Source organism: Oncorhynchus clarkii, chromosome 22 (genome assembly GCF_045791955.1).
Source record: "Oncorhynchus clarkii lewisi isolate Uvic-CL-2024 chromosome 22, UVic_Ocla_1.0, whole genome shotgun sequence".
In the NCBI taxonomy this organism is placed as follows: Eukaryota; Metazoa; Chordata; class Actinopteri; order Salmoniformes; family Salmonidae; genus Oncorhynchus; species Oncorhynchus clarkii.
In genome coordinates this window covers 41,195,344-41,214,933 of record NC_092168.1, presented here as the reverse complement: position 1 = coordinate 41,214,933, position 19,590 = coordinate 41,195,344, and the positions used below count along the sequence as shown (strand labels likewise).

The 19,590-nt window shown below is 42.4% G+C and overlaps 2 protein-coding genes across 5 annotated transcripts in view; both read left to right on the top strand.

Moving 5' to 3' along the window:
* The window catches only part of LOC139380916 (activin receptor type-2A-like), a 57,042-nt gene extending 45,635 nt beyond the window's left edge, over positions 1 to 11,407 (top strand). For both annotated transcript variants that reach the window (XM_071124078.1, XM_071124077.1), the window contains 7 exons: positions 3,563 to 3,706; positions 4,054 to 4,197; positions 4,552 to 4,697; positions 4,954 to 5,068; positions 5,249 to 5,387; positions 6,049 to 6,179; positions 8,013 to 11,407. In XM_071124078.1, the coding sequence (XP_070980179.1) occupies positions 3,563 to 3,706; positions 4,054 to 4,197; positions 4,552 to 4,697; positions 4,954 to 5,068; positions 5,249 to 5,387; positions 6,049 to 6,179; positions 8,013 to 8,207 (1,014 nt within the window). In that variant the 3' untranslated portion in view covers positions 8,208 to 11,407. The remainder of the gene's footprint in view (positions 1 to 3,562; positions 3,707 to 4,053; positions 4,198 to 4,551; positions 4,698 to 4,953; positions 5,069 to 5,248; positions 5,388 to 6,048; positions 6,180 to 8,012) is intronic.
* Positions 11,408 to 16,205: 4,798 nt separating this feature from the next.
* Positions 16,206 to 19,590, top strand: part of LOC139380914 (methyl-CpG-binding domain protein 5-like) — a 47,949-nt gene continuing 44,564 nt past the window's right edge. For all 3 annotated transcript variants that reach the window (XR_011628485.1, XM_071124076.1, XM_071124075.1), the window contains exon 1: positions 16,206 to 16,576. The gene's annotated coding sequence lies outside the window, so the exon portion shown is untranslated. The remainder of the gene's footprint in view (positions 16,577 to 19,590) is intronic.

Here is a 19,590-nt window from a genome sequence, read left to right as displayed (position 1 = left end):
CTGACAGACACAGCAAGCCTTCTTGCCACAGCTCGCATTGATGTGCCATCCTGGATGAGCTGCACTACCTGAGCCACTTGTGTGGGTTGTAGACTCCGTCTCATGCTACCACTAGAGTGCCAGCATTCAAAAGTGATCAAAACATCAGCCAGGAAGCATAGGAACTGAGAAGTGGTCTGTGGTCACCACCTGCAGAACCACTCCTTTATTGGGGGTGTCTTGCTAATTGCCTATAATTTCCACCTGCTGTCTATTCCATTTGCACAACAGCATGTGACATTTATTGTCAATCAGTGTTGCTTCCTAAGTGGACAGTTTGATTTCACAGAAATGTGATTGACTTGGAGTTACATTGTGTTAAGTGTTCCCTTTATTTCATTTTGAGCAGTGTATCAATATGGGGTGGGAGAATGGTGGCTAACCACACACACACACACACACACACACACACACACACACACACACACACACACACAGTTATAGGCTACTTAAATATAATAACCATTTTGAACAGAAGCAACCCACCGCCTGCTGTTTGCAGTATAGCTAAGTCAGTACAAGGATAACTGGTCTCAGTAGCTTGCAAACATCAATATTGATTCTCCTGTTGAAGACAAAAGAACGTGTCACACAGATGATAAATGTTAGGCCTCTCAGCCCGGTCCTAGCCTACAGGGACAGCTGGACCATAAAAATGACATTGTTTTCATTTTTACGAGTGCATGTGTTATGATTGATCACTTGAGAGAATGGCAACGTAAACATGACCTTGAACACTGATGACAGCTAGAGGTGCAGGGTGTGGCTGCGGTTAGGTCTGGACTGCAGGCTTTAGGCCCAGGCTATATGTCCTGCCCTATATGCTGCCCTCTTTCACTTGGTTTCCCTATTCACTCATTTCCACTCCCTCCTTCCTGTTCCTCATTTGCCCTCATTAATCAGACTATTCTTTCTTCCCTTCCTGTTGTGGCTGTACGCATGCAGGCCATTATGTGTACAACCTATGGGGAAAGATAAACATTCTGTGACATTAAAGAGGCTACTTTCCCTGCTTTTCAACTAAACCATTAGAGGACCAATAGTGGCCCTCATTAAAGCAGGCAAGCAGCCAGGGAACTCAAAACGTAGTGTATTTGAGTTTTAAAAACGCTTCAAAAGTTTATCATTTCTGCTTTTGAAATTTCAGACTTGATTTGTCGTAAAGAAAAATGTATCCTACAAAAATGTCCATGAATTATAATCCACATAATAATTCACATTCCCTGTTGCTGCAGAAATGTTTTCCTGCCGTAGCGAATTGGTTTAAATTAAGAGCCGACATATGCATGGACCTGTAACAGTATGTAGACACAGAATGGTCCTGGTCCGTCAGTACGGCGACCAGAACACCTCTTAATCAGTCTGTTATCATCATCATCCTGCCTTTGTAGTTCTCTTCCTGGATGGTATCCTGTAGTTCTCTTCCTTGATGGTATCCTGTAGTTCTCTTCCTTGATGGTATCGAGGCAAAGGTCTGTTTTTATTACTGTCTGGAGCTATGATGGACATGCTGGACATGATGGGTGTGCCCATAAAACATGATCTATAGTTCGAGCAGAGCATATGCCTTTACATGGCTCCAGTGCAGATCAGAGCCGTACCTACAGTATACATACAGTACCAGTCAAAAGTTTGGACACACCTACTCATTCAAGGGTTTTTCTTTATTTTTACTATTTTCTACATTGTAGAATAATAGTGACGACATCATAAATATTAAATAACACATATGGAATCATGTAGTAACCAAAAAAGTCTTAAACAAATCAAAATATATGTTATATTTGAGATTCTTCAAAGTAGCCGCCTTTATGACAGCTTTGCACACTCTTGGCATTCCTTTTAACCAGCTTCACCTGGAATGCTTTTCCAACAGTCTTGAAGGAGTTCCCACATATGCTGAGCACTTGTTGGCTGCTTTTCCTTCACTCTGCGGTCCAACTAACTATCTCAATTGGGTTGAGGTCGGGTGATTGTGGAGGCCAGGTCATCTGATGCAGCCCTTACACAGCCTGAAGGTGTGTTGGGATATTGTCCAGTTGAAAACAAATGATAGTCCCACGAAGTGAAAACCAGATGGGATGGCGTATCACTGCAGAATACTGTGGTAGCCATGCTGGTTAAGTGTGCCTTGAATTCTAAATAAATCATAGACAGTGTCACCAACATGCAGAGAATCTGTTCACCTACTCTGCGTCTCACAAAGACACGGTGTTTGGAACCAAAAATCTCAAATTTGGTCTCATCAGACCAAAGGACAGATTTCCACCAGTCTAATGTCCATTGCTCGTGTTTCTTGGCCCAAGCAAGTCTCTTCTTCTAATTGGTGTCCTTTAGTACTGGTTTCTTTGCAGCAATTCGACCATGAACGCCTGATTCACACAGTCTCCTCTGAACAGTTGATGTTGAGATGTGTCTGTTACTTGAACTCTGTGATTAATTTATTTGGCCTGCAATTTCTGAGGCTAGTAACTCTAATGAACTTATCCTCTGCAGCAGAGGTATCTCTGGGTCTTCCTTTCCTGTGGTGGTCCTCATGAGAACAAGTTTCATCATAGCGCTTAACGGTTTTTGAGACTGCTCTTGAAGAAACTTAAAAAGTTATTGAAATGTTCTGTATTGACTGACCTTCATGTCTTAAAGTAATGATGGACTGTCGTTTCTCTTTGCTTATTTGAACTGTTCTTGCCATAATATGGACTTGGTCTTTTACCAAATAGGGCTATCTTCTGTATATCACCCCTACCTTTTCACAACACAACTGTTTGGCTCAAACGCATTAAGGAGGAAAGAAATTCCACAAATTAACTTTTAACAAGGCACACCTGTTAAAACTTGGTGATTCCATATGTGTTATTTCATAGTTTTGATGTCTTCACTATTATTTTAAAATGTAGAAATTGTATGAAATAAAGAACAAACATTTGAAGGAGGAGGTGTGTCCAAACTTTTGCCTGGTACTGTATATAAAGGCTCCCAGAAGGTAATGTAAACTCCTAGTTCCAGACCAGGAACTCTAGTCCCATTGCTTTACCTCAAGTTAAACAATCACCCCACCTATTTCAAAGGGGTTATTGTAGCACCTGGACTTGAATATCCTTGTAACACTACTGGGCCAAGCCGAGCCGGAAGAACAGAATGGTTCTGGTTGGCCCTATAGTGTAAATCGGGTGTAGATATCCCTCCAGACCAGGTGTGCTGCAGCAGTCAGTCAGTCCCTCCATGCTCTTCTACGGTAAGTAGGTCAGGCCTCATCCAGTAGTCCAGAGAGGAGACAGGGGTTGGTGATTTTAGTTTAACATGCTCATCACTTCCCTAGCCCCCATAAGCCCCTTCTGTCAAAGCTTCATAGCACCCAGCCCAGCAGCTGGTTAAGTTTCTCTTTTCCCCCTAGCCCAACCATTGGCCCTGCAACATGGAAGCCATTTTGGATCCTACTTCAATGTACTGCAGTCCCATTTAATGCTTGGTCTCTGTGTAACAAACAGTGAGTTTGATGTGTGTTTCTCTCTCTTCTCTGCAGGACCCGGGGCCCATGCCTCCCTCCCCCATCCTGGGACAGAAGCCTCTGCAGTTAATTGAGATCAAAGCCAGGGGGCGCTTCGGCTGCGTGTGGAAGGCTCAGTTGCTCAACGATTACGTGGCTGTCAAAATATTCCCCATTCAGGTACAGTAATGTAACCACTAACTGCCACTAGTAGCAGGACAGAGAGCTGTGTGGAGGCTTTTCCTGCTTCTTTGGAAGAGAGAAGAGAGCGTCATCAGTCTTAAAGCTCCAGGCCCTGGGTAAATCCTCCTGGGCTGACCAGCCCCCTACTTTAGAGGCCAATCACTAAGCCCACAGTGGCCTTGATTGACCGCTGAGCACCAACTGACATTACAGAACATACATTATTATTCTATTTTTAAATAACAATTTATTTTTTTATTTTTTATGTCTAATAGGAATCCAAAACCCATTCTCAGTTGATATTGTACATCTTGAATAGTTTTCTGTGTGTTTGGCGTCCTCAGGACAAGCAGTCATGGCAGAACGAGTATGAGATCTACAACCTGAGCGGGATGAGGCATGAGAACCTGCTCCACTTCCTGGGAGCAGAGAAGAGGGGTAACAACATGGACATAGAGCTGTGGCTGATCACAGCCTACCACGAGAAGGTATAGCCCCCCCTGCTGGTCAGAAGATCACAGCACAAACAAAGCAAATTAAATCACAACTCATTCAACGTTGTCTTGCTAGAATTTAAAATGTATCCCAAGACATCAACCGTCTTTGTGAAAATGCAAGTCTATGTAGCAACACTGGTCCAGTATTTATTAACAGGACTAACTTAGATAGAGCTGTTTCTTCCTATTTTTCAGAAAACACTAGAATGGTCTTTATCTGTGTTGAATATATCTGCCCTCTAGTGGTTAGAGGTAGAACAATCAGCTGGCATTACGTCAGATGGCAAGGTGAGCCACATTTGCTAGGTGCTGTTATATTAACTGGTTGTCTGCCTCCATCTCCAGGGCTCGTTGACAGACTATCTGAAGGCCAACGTGTTGTCGTGGAGCGAGCTGTGCCACATAGCCCAGACCACGGCTCGAGGCCTGGCCTACCTCCATGAAGACATCCCTGGTCTGAAGGACGGACACAAGCCAGCCATCGCCCACAGGTCAGCTCCCTGCTCTCCCATCCTCCCTGGTCTCCTATCTCTATGTTTGTGTTCCTCTATCATTACACTGCCATTAAAGACCTGTTCTATGATGTTCTTTTCAATCCACTGCCTTCTTTCACTTACCCCACCCCCAAAAAATCTATCTCTGTTTCCAGAAATACACAACATTCATTATGTTAAATGATGGGTGTCTTTCCTCTCCCACGCTGTCTGTTGTCTCATTGGTGTGTTTCTGTTCTGCTGTGATCCACAGGGACATCAAGAGTAAGAATATCCTTCTGAAGTCCAACCTGACGGCCTGCATCGCTGACTTTGGCCTGGCCCAGAGGTTTGAGGCTGGGAAATCCACTGGGGACACGCATGGACAGGTGAGTGATGGGAGGAATGGTTGTGGAAGTCATACATTGTTAATCTGTTCAGCACTGGCGGAACTCTGTATTCCCAGGTATCAGATTGACACAATTGCATGTAAATTGTCCAAAACAGGCAGGACCACCGATTGAGACTGATCTCTAACCTGTGTGTGTGTGTGCGTCTGTTCATTGCAGGTGGGCACCCGGAGGTACATGGCCCCTGAGGTGCTGGAGGGGGCCATCAACTTCCAGCGGGACTCGTTCTTGAGGATAGACATGTATGCCCTGGGACTGGTGCTGTGGGAACTGGCTGCACGCTGCAAGGCTGCTGATGGTAAGAACACACTCCATGGAAGGACCATAGAGTAGGAGTGGCCCACGCAGAGTAGGAGTGGCCCACGCAGAGTAGGAGTGGCCAACTCTCTTCCAGTCTTCCTTGCATACTCTCTGGAGAGCTACCCTACTGCAGGATTTTGTTCCAGCTTTACTCGGAACCTTGATTAGCTAAATCAGGTGTAGGGCTGGAGCAGAAGCCAGCATACACAGTATCTCTCCAGGAGGGGGGGGGGGGTGGTGTCCTTTCCTGCACTACCATAGTTCTGGTGTCTAATCAGGGAATTCTGTCTGGATTCTGTCTGTCTGGTTCCATGGAGCCGTATTGACCTGGCCTAACCCGGGTTGTTGTGTCGGGGGTCAGCATGTGGTATGCCCTGCATGACATCTGGTTATCACTGGAGGTCAACTCTGGGTTAGAGCCTGGTCAGAGCAACTCACTGCCGCGGCCCCGAGGGAGACCGCGGCCCCGAGGGAGACAACACAAAGCATCAGCTCTGAATACCTTAGGAAAAAAACTCAGAGATCACTAATTGTGTTTAGATCACTGTTTTATTTTCTTTATTAGCTGAAAGTAATGACTGGTATATTGATTGCATTTTGTGAATGTTTTTTCTTTGTGGTGTGGTGTTGAGGTAACAGCCTGCTGTGTGTTATTTCAGGACCAGTGGATGAGTACATGCTGCCGTTTGAGGAGGAGATTGGCCAGCACCCATCTCTGGAAGACATGCAGGATGTTGTAGTTCACAAAAAGCTGAGGCCCATGCTCAGGGAGTGCTGGCAGAAACACACTGTAAGTAGAACCTATACACCATGTATCTTAACCAATCAACCATCGTGACCTGACTGAAGGGGTAGTACCGTGACTACTACAAACGACCAAAACCCATTGTCATGCAACAGTAAGGAGATGTAGGACAGTGCCTTCAGTATTCACACCCCTTTGTTTTGTTACAAAGTGGGATTAAAATTGATTTAATTGTAAAAAAAATGAAAAAAAATGTTTATTGTCAACGATCTACACAGTACTCTGTCAAAGTGGAAGAAAAATTCTAACATTTGTCAAAGATTTATGAGTAATAAAACACTGATATATACTACCGTTCAAAAGTTTGGGGTCACTTAAAAATGTCCTTGTTTTTGAAAGAAAATCACGTTTTTTTGTTCATTAAAATAACATCAAATTGATCAGAAATACAGTGTAGACATTGTTAATGTTGTAAATGACTATTGTAGCTGAAATCGGTTGATTAGAAAACCCTTTTGCAATTATGTTAGCACAGCTGAAAACTTTAGACTAGTTGAATATCTGGAGCATCAGCATGTGTGGGTCCAATTACAGGTTCAAAATGGCCAGAAACAAAGGACTTTCTTCTGAAACTCGTCAGTCTATTCTTGTTCTAAGAAATGAAGGCTATTCCATGTGAGAAATTGCCAAGAACCTGAAGATCTCGTACAACGCTGTGTACTACTCCCTTCACAGAACAGCGCAAATTGACTCTAACCAGAATAAAAAGAGGAGTGGGAGGCCCCGGTGCACAACTGAGCAAAAGGACAAGTACATTAGAGTGTCTAGTTTGAGAAACAGATGCCAACTCAACTGGCAGCTTCATTAAATACTACCCACAAAACACCAGTCTCAACGTCAACACTGAAGAGGCGACTGCCTTCTAGGCAGAGTTCCTCTGTCCAGCGTCTGTGTTCTTTTGCCCATCTTAATATTTTATTTTTATTGGCCAGTCTGAGATATGGCTTTTTCTTTGCAACTCTGCCTAGAAGGCCATCATCCTGGAGTCACCTCTTCACTGTTGACGCTGAGACTGGTGTTTTGCGGGCCTCATGGTGAAATCCCTGAGCGGTTTCCTTCCCCTCCGGTAACTGAGTTAGGAAGGACACCTGTATCTTTGTATTGACTGGGTGTATTGATACACCATCCAAAGTGTAATTAATAACTTCACCATACTCAAAGGGATATTCAGTGTCTGCATTTTTATTTCTACCCATCTACCAATAGGTTCCCTTTGCGAGGAATTGAAAAACCTCTGGTCTTTGTGGTTGAATCTGTGTTTAAGATTCACTTCTCGACTGAGGGACCTTACAGATAATTGTTTGTGTGGGGTACAGAGATGAGAGAGTCATTCAAAAATCATGTTAATTAAACACTGTTATTGCACACAGAGTGAGTCCATGCAACTTATTATGTGATTTGTTAAGCACATTTCTACCATGACCCATGGCACTGCTTACCTCATCCGTTTATGCCTTGACTACGGTTAGCTAAGACGGTTTGTCTGAATCGCTACTGTCTGCAGAGCATCCTAACGCGAGCCCAACGCAGACACTTATTGATCGTAGAATTATATCTTTCTACGATTTTTTTAGTCTAGAAGATAGTGTCCATTTCTGTCTGAAATGTTTGCTGAGTGGCCTCCTCCTCACAGTTTCGCAGTGTCTCCTACCAGATCTGTTTCCCCTCTTGTGGATCTGTAACAGTAGATTAGTTAACTTAATGGTCTCTGGTCTCTCTCTCTCCAACATGACGCACCATTGGCCTCGCTCGATGTGTGTCATTGTGCCCTTGTGTCGCCGAGGGTAACCGTGTGTGTGTGTGTTCTGTCCCTCCCAGGGCCTGACCATGCTGTGTGAGACCATCGAGGAGTGCTGGGACCACGAGGCGGAAGCGCGCTTGTCGGCAGGGTGCGTGGAGGAGCGCATGGTGCAGATGCAGCGTCTCAACAACGTCACCGCACCCGAGGAGATCGTCACAGTCGTCACCATGGTGACCAACGTAGACTACCCCCCCAAAGAATCCAGCCTATGACTAGGCGTATGAACAGGAGAACAGATCCCAAAGAGACTCGCCTCCCTAAGCAGAAAGTCAGGACTCTTTCCAACGTTCGTCGCTAACTCTGGGACTATACCCAAAGAGGCGCCAAAATAATTTAGTGGACCTGGGTTCATGGAGAATGATCCAGTTTTAAACTGGTTCCTATTGCATTTAGCTACCTGTGTACCTAAAGACTTGCTCATGCCCAGGTCTTTTAAAAGGGGAGGGCATGATGGGGGGTAGGGAGGGGGGACAATCAATCATCTAGACCCCTCACTGAACAAATATTTTTTTGTCCAGCACCTTGACAATGGACAAAGTCATTTTAAAGTTGACCTTTTGGTTGATATTACCATTTTTTTGTAAAATGAAAGGAAAATGTACTTCCTGGACTGACTTCAGTTTTTTTTTCTAAGAAAAGGCGGAACAGGAGAGAAGAAGAATCGAGACACACAGTTAACTTCATTTCAGTATAAAAAAAAAAAGGGCAACTTGGTTTTTAAACACATTTGCTGTTTGTGTTTCTCCGAATGACTACTGTAATGCCAATAAGAAACAGCTTCTGAATGTCTGTGTTTCGCTGCTGTACAGAGAGAGAGAGCGAGAGAGAACAGCGTAATCAAGGTTATTTATCCGGACCTGCCTCACAGCATTTCTATACAAATAACCATCAACCTCTTGAGTCTCTCAACAAGGTATACCTCAGTTGTACATCCTACAAATAAGTATGTTTTCCTTTGTAACACTAAAACCACTACAGGACATTGACATTCAGATGACATGTTTGGTATTGAACCTTTTTCAAATAATGGAGTATGCCAACAAAATGGCCATTCACAAACAAGTGTTTCTGCCTTCTTCATTTCTGTTTGTGTATTTTTTTTGTGTATTTTCTATTTTATGTTGCCCCTGCTATTCAAATGTGACTGTGAGCATTGTTGTTTTTACCAAAATGTTTTGAACTTTTTAAACATCCCTGAAAATATGAAAATATTTGAGGAAAAATACTTTAAAGCACTTCCCTTTTTAGGTTTGCGGTGTCCACATAATATTAAAAACGCATGCCTTTTTTTGGTTCGTTTTTGAGACTCTGTGTAAAAGTGTGACGCTAATGTCGGTTGTTTGAAACCCCGGTTTGATTTTAAACTAAAATGTCTACAATCCACTGTAACTGTATTGCTCATTCTCCCTGCCATGTTTGTGGTGTTTTCTGTTCGTAGTCTACTATTGTCAGCGTATTTCAATACGTCTCAGGAAGCAATACGTTACTCTACGAACCCCCCCCCCCCCCCTCTGCATTTAGGCTCTGACTCATTCTCGTGCCATTATTTTGGATAACCTAGTCGAGGGGTGCGTACACGAGGTCTTTACGGCTTCTGTGGTTTTCAGGTAGATGTCCATTTAGACAGGTTATCCAGAACATGTCAGGTGTTCTACATTGCTAATGTAGCCATCATGATAAAAAATCGATATGTGTTCACCCTCAGTCTTGTATTCTCCATCACTAACAGCATGTCCACCACTTTGGCTATGTGCTACTGTAGACAACCCATAACAGATTCAAATGGCCAATTGTAGCTTTCAGATTCTAACCGGAAATATTGATCTATTAGTAGTCCTATTGTAGTTAAACACTGGTGACTCAATTGTGTGCTTCTCTCCACCAGACAGATGTCGTTATATCCTACCACATGAAGAGAGACGTTCAGGGACATAATAACACCATGCTGTTACTGTTTTCACTGGATACAATCAAAGTTGGAATTGACCGTTGCTTTTTGCCATGGCACCAACTTTCTTTCCCTCTGTGTAGCTTTTGTTTTTAAAATCAATGTAATCATCTGTTTGTGTTTATTCTCATGACTTAAAACCAGTACATCCTCTCTGGCAAGAACTGTATGCCAACTCAATAGTGCAACAACATGTAAGTTAACATGTAAGTTCTGGATTTAAAGGGGTCACGGCATCTGTAGGACTAACACCGTGTAGCTCAGGGTTTCTTATTCTCTGACTGACTGACATCTATGCTACTCTTGCTATTCCTCTCTAACCAGAGCCACTCTGATTCAGGAGTGTAGACACGGGGAGCCAACAGAAGAGCAATCTTCAAAAACAGGGGGAGGCAGATCTGCAACCGCTGCCATTTTGACATGTACAAGAGGAAAGTCAAATCCAATCTGTTTGCATCCATATTTTGTTCCACAATATCTTTTTAGGAACACTACTGCTGTGCAGATACTCTATCTCCCTAAACAGATACTTCCCTCTGGCCTCAAGGATTCTAGGATTCTTTCATGTCAAACAAGCTACTTCTATGACACAGTCATGTTCTTAAGGAGGCACACAGTGCATGTCGCCTACATTGTAGTATATCCCTTAACATAAGCCAAACCCCTCTATGACAGCAGATGACTGGGATGGAAAATGCACAGTATGTACATATGAATGTTGTTTTAGATAGTGATTTTAGCATGAGGTTGTTTTTATGGTCTCAAAGTGAAAAACGAAAACAATCCTTTATCATGTTAATAATATTCCAAAAAATAATTTAATGTTCATTTTATATGTAATTGTATTGTAAAAAAAAAAATTGTTTTATTAATTTATGTCAAGGCCCAGACAATGCTCACTTCTCTTTCAAAGGAAAATGTCCCATAATGGAGTATGCCAACAAAATGGCCATTCACAAATAAGTGTTTCTGCCTTCTTCATTTCTGAAAACGTATTGTTAATATATAGGCTAGCAAAGACTCCCTGGATTGGCTCATTCATTACCTCAGACCAATCAGACAGACGTCCTAGCTGTCAACTCAACCTTCCCACAACATTGATCAGTGTTGGCAGATTGTATGGTGTGACCATAGACTTGTGTAGTTAACAGTGCTGTGGGGATATGAGATTTGACAAGCTACGGAGTTTTTTCTTTTAACATTTTCTATGTTATGGTGACGCATTATTTTTCGTCATCACAACAGAATTGGTGTCACTGTAACTGAGGTTTGTGTTACCTGCCGATATTCTCACCGTGGTCATAAATGGTCATCCTGCTATCGAAATAAACATGACATCTTTTGTTTTGTTTTGTATTTAACAAAACCGTTTCAGGGCTTGGTTGGAAGTGATAGTTAAATATTGTACAGAAGACATTTTATGCCATTTCTCCCCCTAAAATAAAGTACAGTGACTGCTCTGAACAATGTGTACCGTCTGTTTTATCATCTCTCTACTGCAGGGTTAGAGTCAGTTCTGAGCATGAAAAACACAGGTGCACTGTCCTGGGAGCAATGAAAAATATGCAACAACATTCATCCAATGTTTATCCACCACCTGTGCAAACCCATGAATGTGCGTATGGCTTTGATTGAATGTCACAACTGTCCTGCTGATTTAGGATATAGATTTTGAGAATTGGACCGATTCATGCAGTCCCTCATCTCTCTGGCTGGAAGAATTTCTGATGCAATGCTAAAGTACAGTAAATCAAATCAAATTTTATTGGTCACATACACATTGTTAGCAGATGTTAATGCGAGTGTAGCAAAATGCTTGTGCTTCTAGTTCTGACAGTGCAGTAATATCTAACAAGTAATATAACAATTTCACAACAACTACCTAATACACACAAATCTAAAGGGATGAATAAGAACATGTACATATAAATATATGGATGAGCGATGGCTGTGCCGCACAGACAAGATGCAGTAGATGGTATAAAATACACTTTACAGTTGAAGTCGGAAGTTAACATACACTTAGGTTGGAGTTATTAAAACTCGTTTTTCAACCACTCCACAAATTTCTTGTTAACAAACTATAGTTTTGGCAAGTCTGTTAGGACATCTACTTTGTGCAATACACAAGTCATTTTCCCAACAATTGTTTACAGACAGATTATTTCACTTATAATTCACTGTATCACAATTCCAGTGGGTCAGAAGTTTACATACACTAAGTTGACTGTGCCTTTAAACAGCTTGGAAAATTCCAGAAAATGATGTCATGGCTTTAAAAGCTTCTGACAGGCTAATTTACATAATTTGAGTCAATTGGAGGTGTACCTGTGGATATATTTCAAGGCCTACCTTCAAACTCAGTGCCTCTTTGCTTGACATCATGGGAAAATCAAAAGAAATCATCCAAGACCTCAGAAAAAAATTGTAGACCTCCACAAGTCTGGTTCATCCTTGGGATCAATTTCCAAACACCTGAAGGTACCACGTTCATCTGTACAAACAATAGTACGCAAGTTTAAACACCATGGGACCACGCAGCCGTCATACCTCTCAGGAAGGAGACGCGTCCTGTCTCCTAGAGATGAACGTACTTTGGTGAGAAGTGCAAATCAATCCCAGAACAACAAAGGACCTTGTGAAAATGCGGTAGGAAACAGGTACAAAATTATATCCACAGTAAAACAAATCCTATATCGAAATCCTACTCAGCAAGGAAGAAGCCACTGCTCCAAAACCGCCATATAAAAGCCAGACTACAGTATGCAACTGCACATGGGGACAAAGATCGTACTTTTTGGAGAAATGTCCTCTGGTCTGATGAAACAAAAATAGAACTGTTTGGCCATAATGACCATCATTATATTTGGAGGAAAAAAGGCGAGGCTTGCAAGCTGAAGAACACCATCCCAACCGTGAAGCACGGGGGTGGCAGCATCATGTTGTGGGGGTGCTTTGCTGCAGGAGAGACTGGTGCACTTCACAAAATAGATGGCATCATGAGGCAGGAATATTATGTGGATATATTGAAGCAACATCTCAAGACATCAGTTAGGAAGTTAAAGCTTAGTCGCAAATGGGTCTTCCAAATGGACAATGACCCCAAGCATACTTCCAAAGTTGTGGCAAAATGGCTTAAGGACAACAAAGTTAAGGTATTGGAGTGGCCATCACAAAGCCCTGACCTCAATCCTTTAGAAAATGTGTGGGCAGAACTGAAAAAGTGTGTGCTAGCAAGGAGGCCTACAAACCTGACTCAGTTACACCAGCTCTGTCAGGAGAAATGAGCCCAAATTCACCCAACTTATTGTGGGAAGCTTGTGGAAGGCTACCTGAAACGTTTGACACAAGTTAAACAATTTAAAGGCAATGCTACCAAATGCTAATTGAGTGTATGTAAGCTTCTGACCCACTGGGAAGGTGACGAAAGAAATAAAATCAGAAATAAATAATTCTCTCTACTATTATTCTTACATTTCACATTCTTAAAATAAAGTGGTGATCCTAACTGACCTAAGACAGGGATTTTTACTAGGGTTAAATGTCAGGAATTGTGAAACTGAGTTCAAATGTATTTGGCTAAGGTGTATGTAAACTTCCGACTTCAACTGTACATATAAGATGAGTAATGTAGGATATGTAGACATTGTGGCCAGAGATTTGAGTGGCCAGAGATTTGAGTCTAAGTTTGCAGCAGCCACTCTTTGTAAGTGATGGCTGTTTACCAGTCCGATGGCCTTGAGATAGACGCTGTTTTTCAGTCTCTCGGTCCCAGCTTTGATGCACCTGTCCTGACCTTACCTTCTGGATGATAGCGGGGTGAACAGGCAGTGGCTCGGGTAGTTGTTGTCCTTGATGAGTGTTTTAGGTGACAAGACAAATTTCTTCAGCCTCGGAGGTTAAAGAGGCGCTGTTGTGCCTTCTTCACCACTCTGTCTGTGTGTTTGGACCATTTCAGTTTGGCCGTAATGTGTATGCTGAAGAACTTAACTTTCCACCTTTTCCACTACTGTCCTGTCGATGTGGATGGGGGGATGCACCCTCTGCTGGTTCCTGAAGTCCACGATCATCTCCTTAGTTTTGTTGACGTTGAGTGAGAGGTTATTTTCCTGACACCACACTCCGAGGGCCCACCACAACCTCCCTGTAGGCCATCTCGTCATTGTTGGTAATCAAGCCTACCACTGTAGTGTCGTCTGCAAACTTGATGATTGAGTTGGAGGTGTGCATGGCCACGCAGTCATGGGTGAACAGGGAGTACAGGAGAGGACTGAGAACGCACCCTTGTGGGGCCCCAATGTTGAGGATCAGCGGGTGGAGATGTTTTCTACCCTCACCATTTGGGGGCGGCCCGTCAGAAAATCCTGGACCAGTTGCACAGGGTGGGGTCGAGACCCAAGGTCTCGAGCTTAATGACGAGTTTGGAGGGCATTATGGTGTTAAATGCTGAGCTATAGTCAATGAACAGCATTCTTACATAAGTATTCCTCTTGTCTAGATGGGATTGGGCAGTGTGATGGCGATTGCGTCGTATGTGGATCTATTGGGGCGGTAAGCAAATTGGAGTGGATCTAGGGTATCAGGTAGGGTTGAGGTGATATGATCTTTTGACTAGTCTCTCAAAGCACTTCATGATGACAGAAGTGAGTGCTACTGGGCGATAGTCATTTAGTTCAGTTATCTTAGCTTTTTGGGAACAGGAACAATGGTGGCCCTCTTGAAGCATGTGGGAACAGCAGACTGGGATAGGGATTGATTGAATATGTCCGTAAACACACCAGCCAGCTGGTCTGCGCATGCTCTGAGGACGCAGCTAGGGATGCCGTCTGGCCCGGCAGCCTTGCGAGGACCTTGCAAGTTTAAATGTTTTACTCACGTTGGCCACGGTGAAGGAGAGCCCACAGGCTTTGGTAGCGGCTGTGTCAGTGGCACTGTATTATCCTCAACGCGAGCAAAGAAGTTGTTTAACTTGTCTGGGAGCAAGAAGTCTTACTGTAGATTTCAGCACAACAGGGAGCTGGAGAGTTCCATCTCTTCACTAGGTGGCAGCAAAGCCCATTGCATCTCAGATTCCCTTTCTCACACTATGAGATGGAGGCATGATCCTGATGCTGCAGCAAGGCCCCAACAGTGAATTGAACATGCTGGGGCTTGATACACTTAAGATGTATGATAATACATACACTTAATATGTATGTATAATAAATAAATACAACGTGTGCACTTTTCTTTGCCTACTAGCATTAACTTCTTTATTGAGGAACAATGTACTTACTATAACTATGAGGTGGTTCTATCACCTTGCTATCTTAAAGGTTGACTTTTTGAAAACTGTATAACTAACTGATCAATGCACCATCATACCAGGTAATTTAATGCTTAAAAACAAACATTTATGAAAAAGACATTTGGCTACAGAAGTGCTATTTTTTGCCTATTTCTATAACTTCCGTCAAAATACATTCTGGGTGAGTTATGCCGCGTTCAAAACAACTCGGAACTCGTAAATCCCCGATTTCAGTGGGTTCAAGACAACTCGGAACTCCGGAAAATAATCAAAATAGCTCAGACTGGGAAAAATCGTTTTGAAAGGTCCTCCAACTCCGAATTCCAAGTCGGTAATCTTTCTAGAGCTCCGACTTTCCGGCCTGAATATCACTGACAACATGATTTGACCTCGTTTTTTCTTTAGTTCCCATTTGTCTTAAAGCAACATTACTGGCTGGCTAAAGTGGCTTGTTCAGTTAACGAATTTGCCAAGGCACGCATGACCAGAATGACACACCGACAACCACAAAAGAAAGGCACACTCCATTTATGTTCGAAAAATGAGAAAGGGGAGGAGTTGAACCGTTTTTTGTGCGCAAAGTCGACCTTTAAGATGAATGCATTTATTAACTGTAAATCGCTCTGCATAAGAGCGTCTGCTAAATGACAAAAATCCAAATGTATACACATTATTTACACTATCTATGAAAGTTGTGGGGGAAATCCTTCAAATGAAATACATTCAATGGATGCATTATGAAGAATGTCCGTCAGTAGTGTACTATAAACACATAAAATAATCACAATATATGAAATAATCAGAATATGCCTGCATTATGGCATGCATCCACCACAATAATTTTGAAGATACTAGAATGTTTCAACATGTCTCCCTTTCTAAACCTTGCGTTCTTTTTACATTCTGTTGCATGCTGGGACAGATTTTCCAGGCTCCAGCTGTGGCGCATGCGCAATCCATCTCTCCCATCTTTCTATTCCCAACAAGCTCGAGAGAAATCTAGCAGTGGCACTTGTACGTGGGAGCGCTTTAATGTAGATTTTTCAAAGGAAAAGCCAACCTGAACCTCTTCTTCTTTTTTATTTTTTTATTTTTACATTTCTCTACATATAATCCTGAAAAGCAAAATGTGAACTGTTGAAATGGAGGGCATGGTATTTTGGATATGCTAAACCTTATTTCTGACTCTCAAGCCTCTCAGCAACAGACCTCTCTGCCTGGTGTCTGTCTCAATTTTGGCCCTGGCTCGACTGACATTTCTGCAAAGAAGGGCTTCGGTTCATGTTGTTATTGAACTAAATTCTCCGTGTCGTGTTTTTTGTCTTCTGAAATGGGAAGCTATAAAGGTAAGAGTGCTGTATTAGTTTGCACATTTAAGAAAACATTTATAGGCAACTCTAGCTGGCTAGCTAAATAGCTAGCTAGCGACTAGTAACAACAAATTCTGTGTAAAATAAAATTATATATTATTTTATCATACTGTTGTAGCTATCTTCACCATCCGTGTCGCTTGGCTGTGAAATTGCTCTTGCTGTGTTTGTTATGGCATCGTCAATAGCAGCAGGCTCGTACGCGTAACTAGCCACCAGTAGGAAGCTTAAGTAAGGCTAGGTAGCCAGCTAGATAGCATGCTATCCCTAGAGGCCAATTATCAGCTGCAATTTACATACTTTCTAGTTAGCAACAAAGTTATTTACCCTAACAGTTAGTGATCTACGCAGATTATTTTGCCAGTCAAATCAGCACCCGACAACGTGCATGGTTTTCAAAATAGTGCACGTGCTGTCTACCTCACGCGCACACGACATAATGTCATCAATATGTAACGTTAACTACTTCTGCCGTATTCAGAGGAGTGCGGCTATGGCACAGTAATAATGCACCTGGCCTAATTGGTTCCATCCTATATAGTGGATAGTGATGGCAATCCCTAACAGTATTATTATTTTAAAAAAATGCCTAATACCAGAATATTAGTTTTGCAGATGTTCGTATGGGTTTAGATGCCTGTTCAGCATCTGGTCTGTTTGCAATGTTAATCAGACCCTCTGCATAGGCCACCAGCAAACATCCCATAGGACAGAGAATGACATCTTAGTAGATATTAATTTGTGAGAGAGAATAGAGTATTGCTCCACTGTCAAAACCTTAAAAGTATGGACAAAAAAATGACCATGTTGCATCAAGTGATCCATTATTTGTTTCCTGTGGTTTTCCTTTCCATTTCAGTTGTAAGTAATGTTATATATTAGTGTCTGGTCTGTTGCTCCCCCATTCATGAAAGCGAACTGCTTTGGCGCCTATTGACAATAGTATCTTCTGACCAGAGCGTGACGCTTGCACCCGTTTTTGGAAACATAAGGAACATATCTTTTATATCAGCCAAAAATAATAATAATAAAAAAACAGAAGGTTAAATGACTACACTTTTCATAGGGTTAATGTCCCCACAAGGGAAGACATAGGCGGCCGGCCACCTGTGCTAATTGGCTATGTAGCCTGCCCTGAACACCTGTGTGTAACATGCTGACCAAACCTGCTCCCCGTCATGCGTCTGTGTGCGCCATCATGCCCAAGTTGATTTTGTCTATCTGTACCAAAAGCTTTCATGACATCCATGTTAAAATATCAAAACCGCCTGGATTAGCTGGATCTTTATAGACTTTTGACCCCATGTTGAGTCATACAAAATCGTTTGCGCTCTACTCTGACAATTAATCCACAGATAAAAAGGGGAATCCTAGTTCATTTTTCTCCTTGTTCATTCTTCTTATTCTGTGGATTTTATATGGCAGTTGGCAACCAACTTTAAGGTGCATTACCACCAACAAATGGACTTGAGTGTGGCCCAGCTTCACCCTTCAATCACTCATATGGTTATATGCAGGTAGCTTAGTGGATAGAGCATTGGGCCAGTAACCGAAAGGCTGCTAGATCAAATCCCCGAGCTGACAAGGTAAAAATCTGCCGTTCTGCCCCTGAATAAGGCAGTTAACCCACTGTTCCTAGGCTGTCATTGTAAATAAGAATTTGTGCTTAACTGACATGCCTAGTTAAAACATTTAAAAAACAAAAAAGTAAAACAATGAGATGGGAGAGGTGGGACTTGCAGTGCAAGCATCTAAAATGCTTGATGGTTATGCAGAAGCTCGTAGCCGAGCAGTTCAGATGAAGTTATTGAATAATACGTTTATTTTGCAATGCTCGTGCACGCAATGCGGGCGGTGTGGTCAGCATGTAAAGGTAACTGGGGAGGAAGTGTAGTTCTTCAACTGAAGGCACACACACAGCTTGTGGATTTGTGCAGAACTGCTGCAGTGAGTGCATCATTTTTTATTTGAAAGATTATTTCTAGCTGATATGAAAGATAAGGGGCATATCAGCGTATGTTTTCAAAAACCTGTATGACAGCGATGATTATTGACGTTTCTGAACGTTAAAACGCAGCGTCTGGGGTGTTTTACAAAACAAGGTCATCAGCGATTGGATCGTCTCTAACCAATCAGAGTATCAAATCCAATGATTAATTTACTAAACGCCACTTTGGCCCAACCCTTTTGTCTCTGGTCCAACCCATCGGTTTCTTTGACCAATCAGAACCCTTAGAATGTGTTTACGTTCTAGTAGCCTATGATGAGTGGTAAGAAAAATATACCGAAGTGGGATCTCATCTTTCTATGCCTACTGCGTTAGGTTAGCAAGGAGTTTTGGTAGGTCGGCTAGCTGGTCTGGCCATTCTTTATAAACTACAAATAATTAATGTACGCGGTCGGTCTATTTACTAGAAGTCCACTATATGGGTGTCGGTTTGAGCTGTCATAGCACAATAATAAACTTAGCAAAAAAAGAAACGTCCCTTTTTCAGGACCTTGTCTTTCAAAGATAATTTGTAAAAATCCAAATAACTTCACAGATCTTCATTGTAAAGGGTTTAAATACTGTTTCCCATGCTTGTTCAATGAACCATAGACAATTAATGAACATGCACCTGTGGAACGGTCGTTAAGACACTAACAGCTTACAGACGGTAGGCAATTAAGTTCACAGTTATGAAAACTTGGGACACTAAAGAGTCCTTTCTACTGACTCTGGAAAACACCAAAAGAAAAATGCCCAGGGTCCCTGCTAAATTTGCGTGAACGTGCCTTAGGCATGCTGCAAGGAGGCATGAGGACTGCAGATGTGGCCAGGGCAATAAATTGCAATGTCCGTACTGTGAGACGCCTAAGACAGAGCTACAGGGAGACAGGACGGACATTTGTTAGTCACATGTCTGTGGAACTTTATTTTCTCAGTTGTTGACAGTTGTTATGTTCATACAAATATTTACACATGTTAAGTTTGCGAAAATAAACACAGT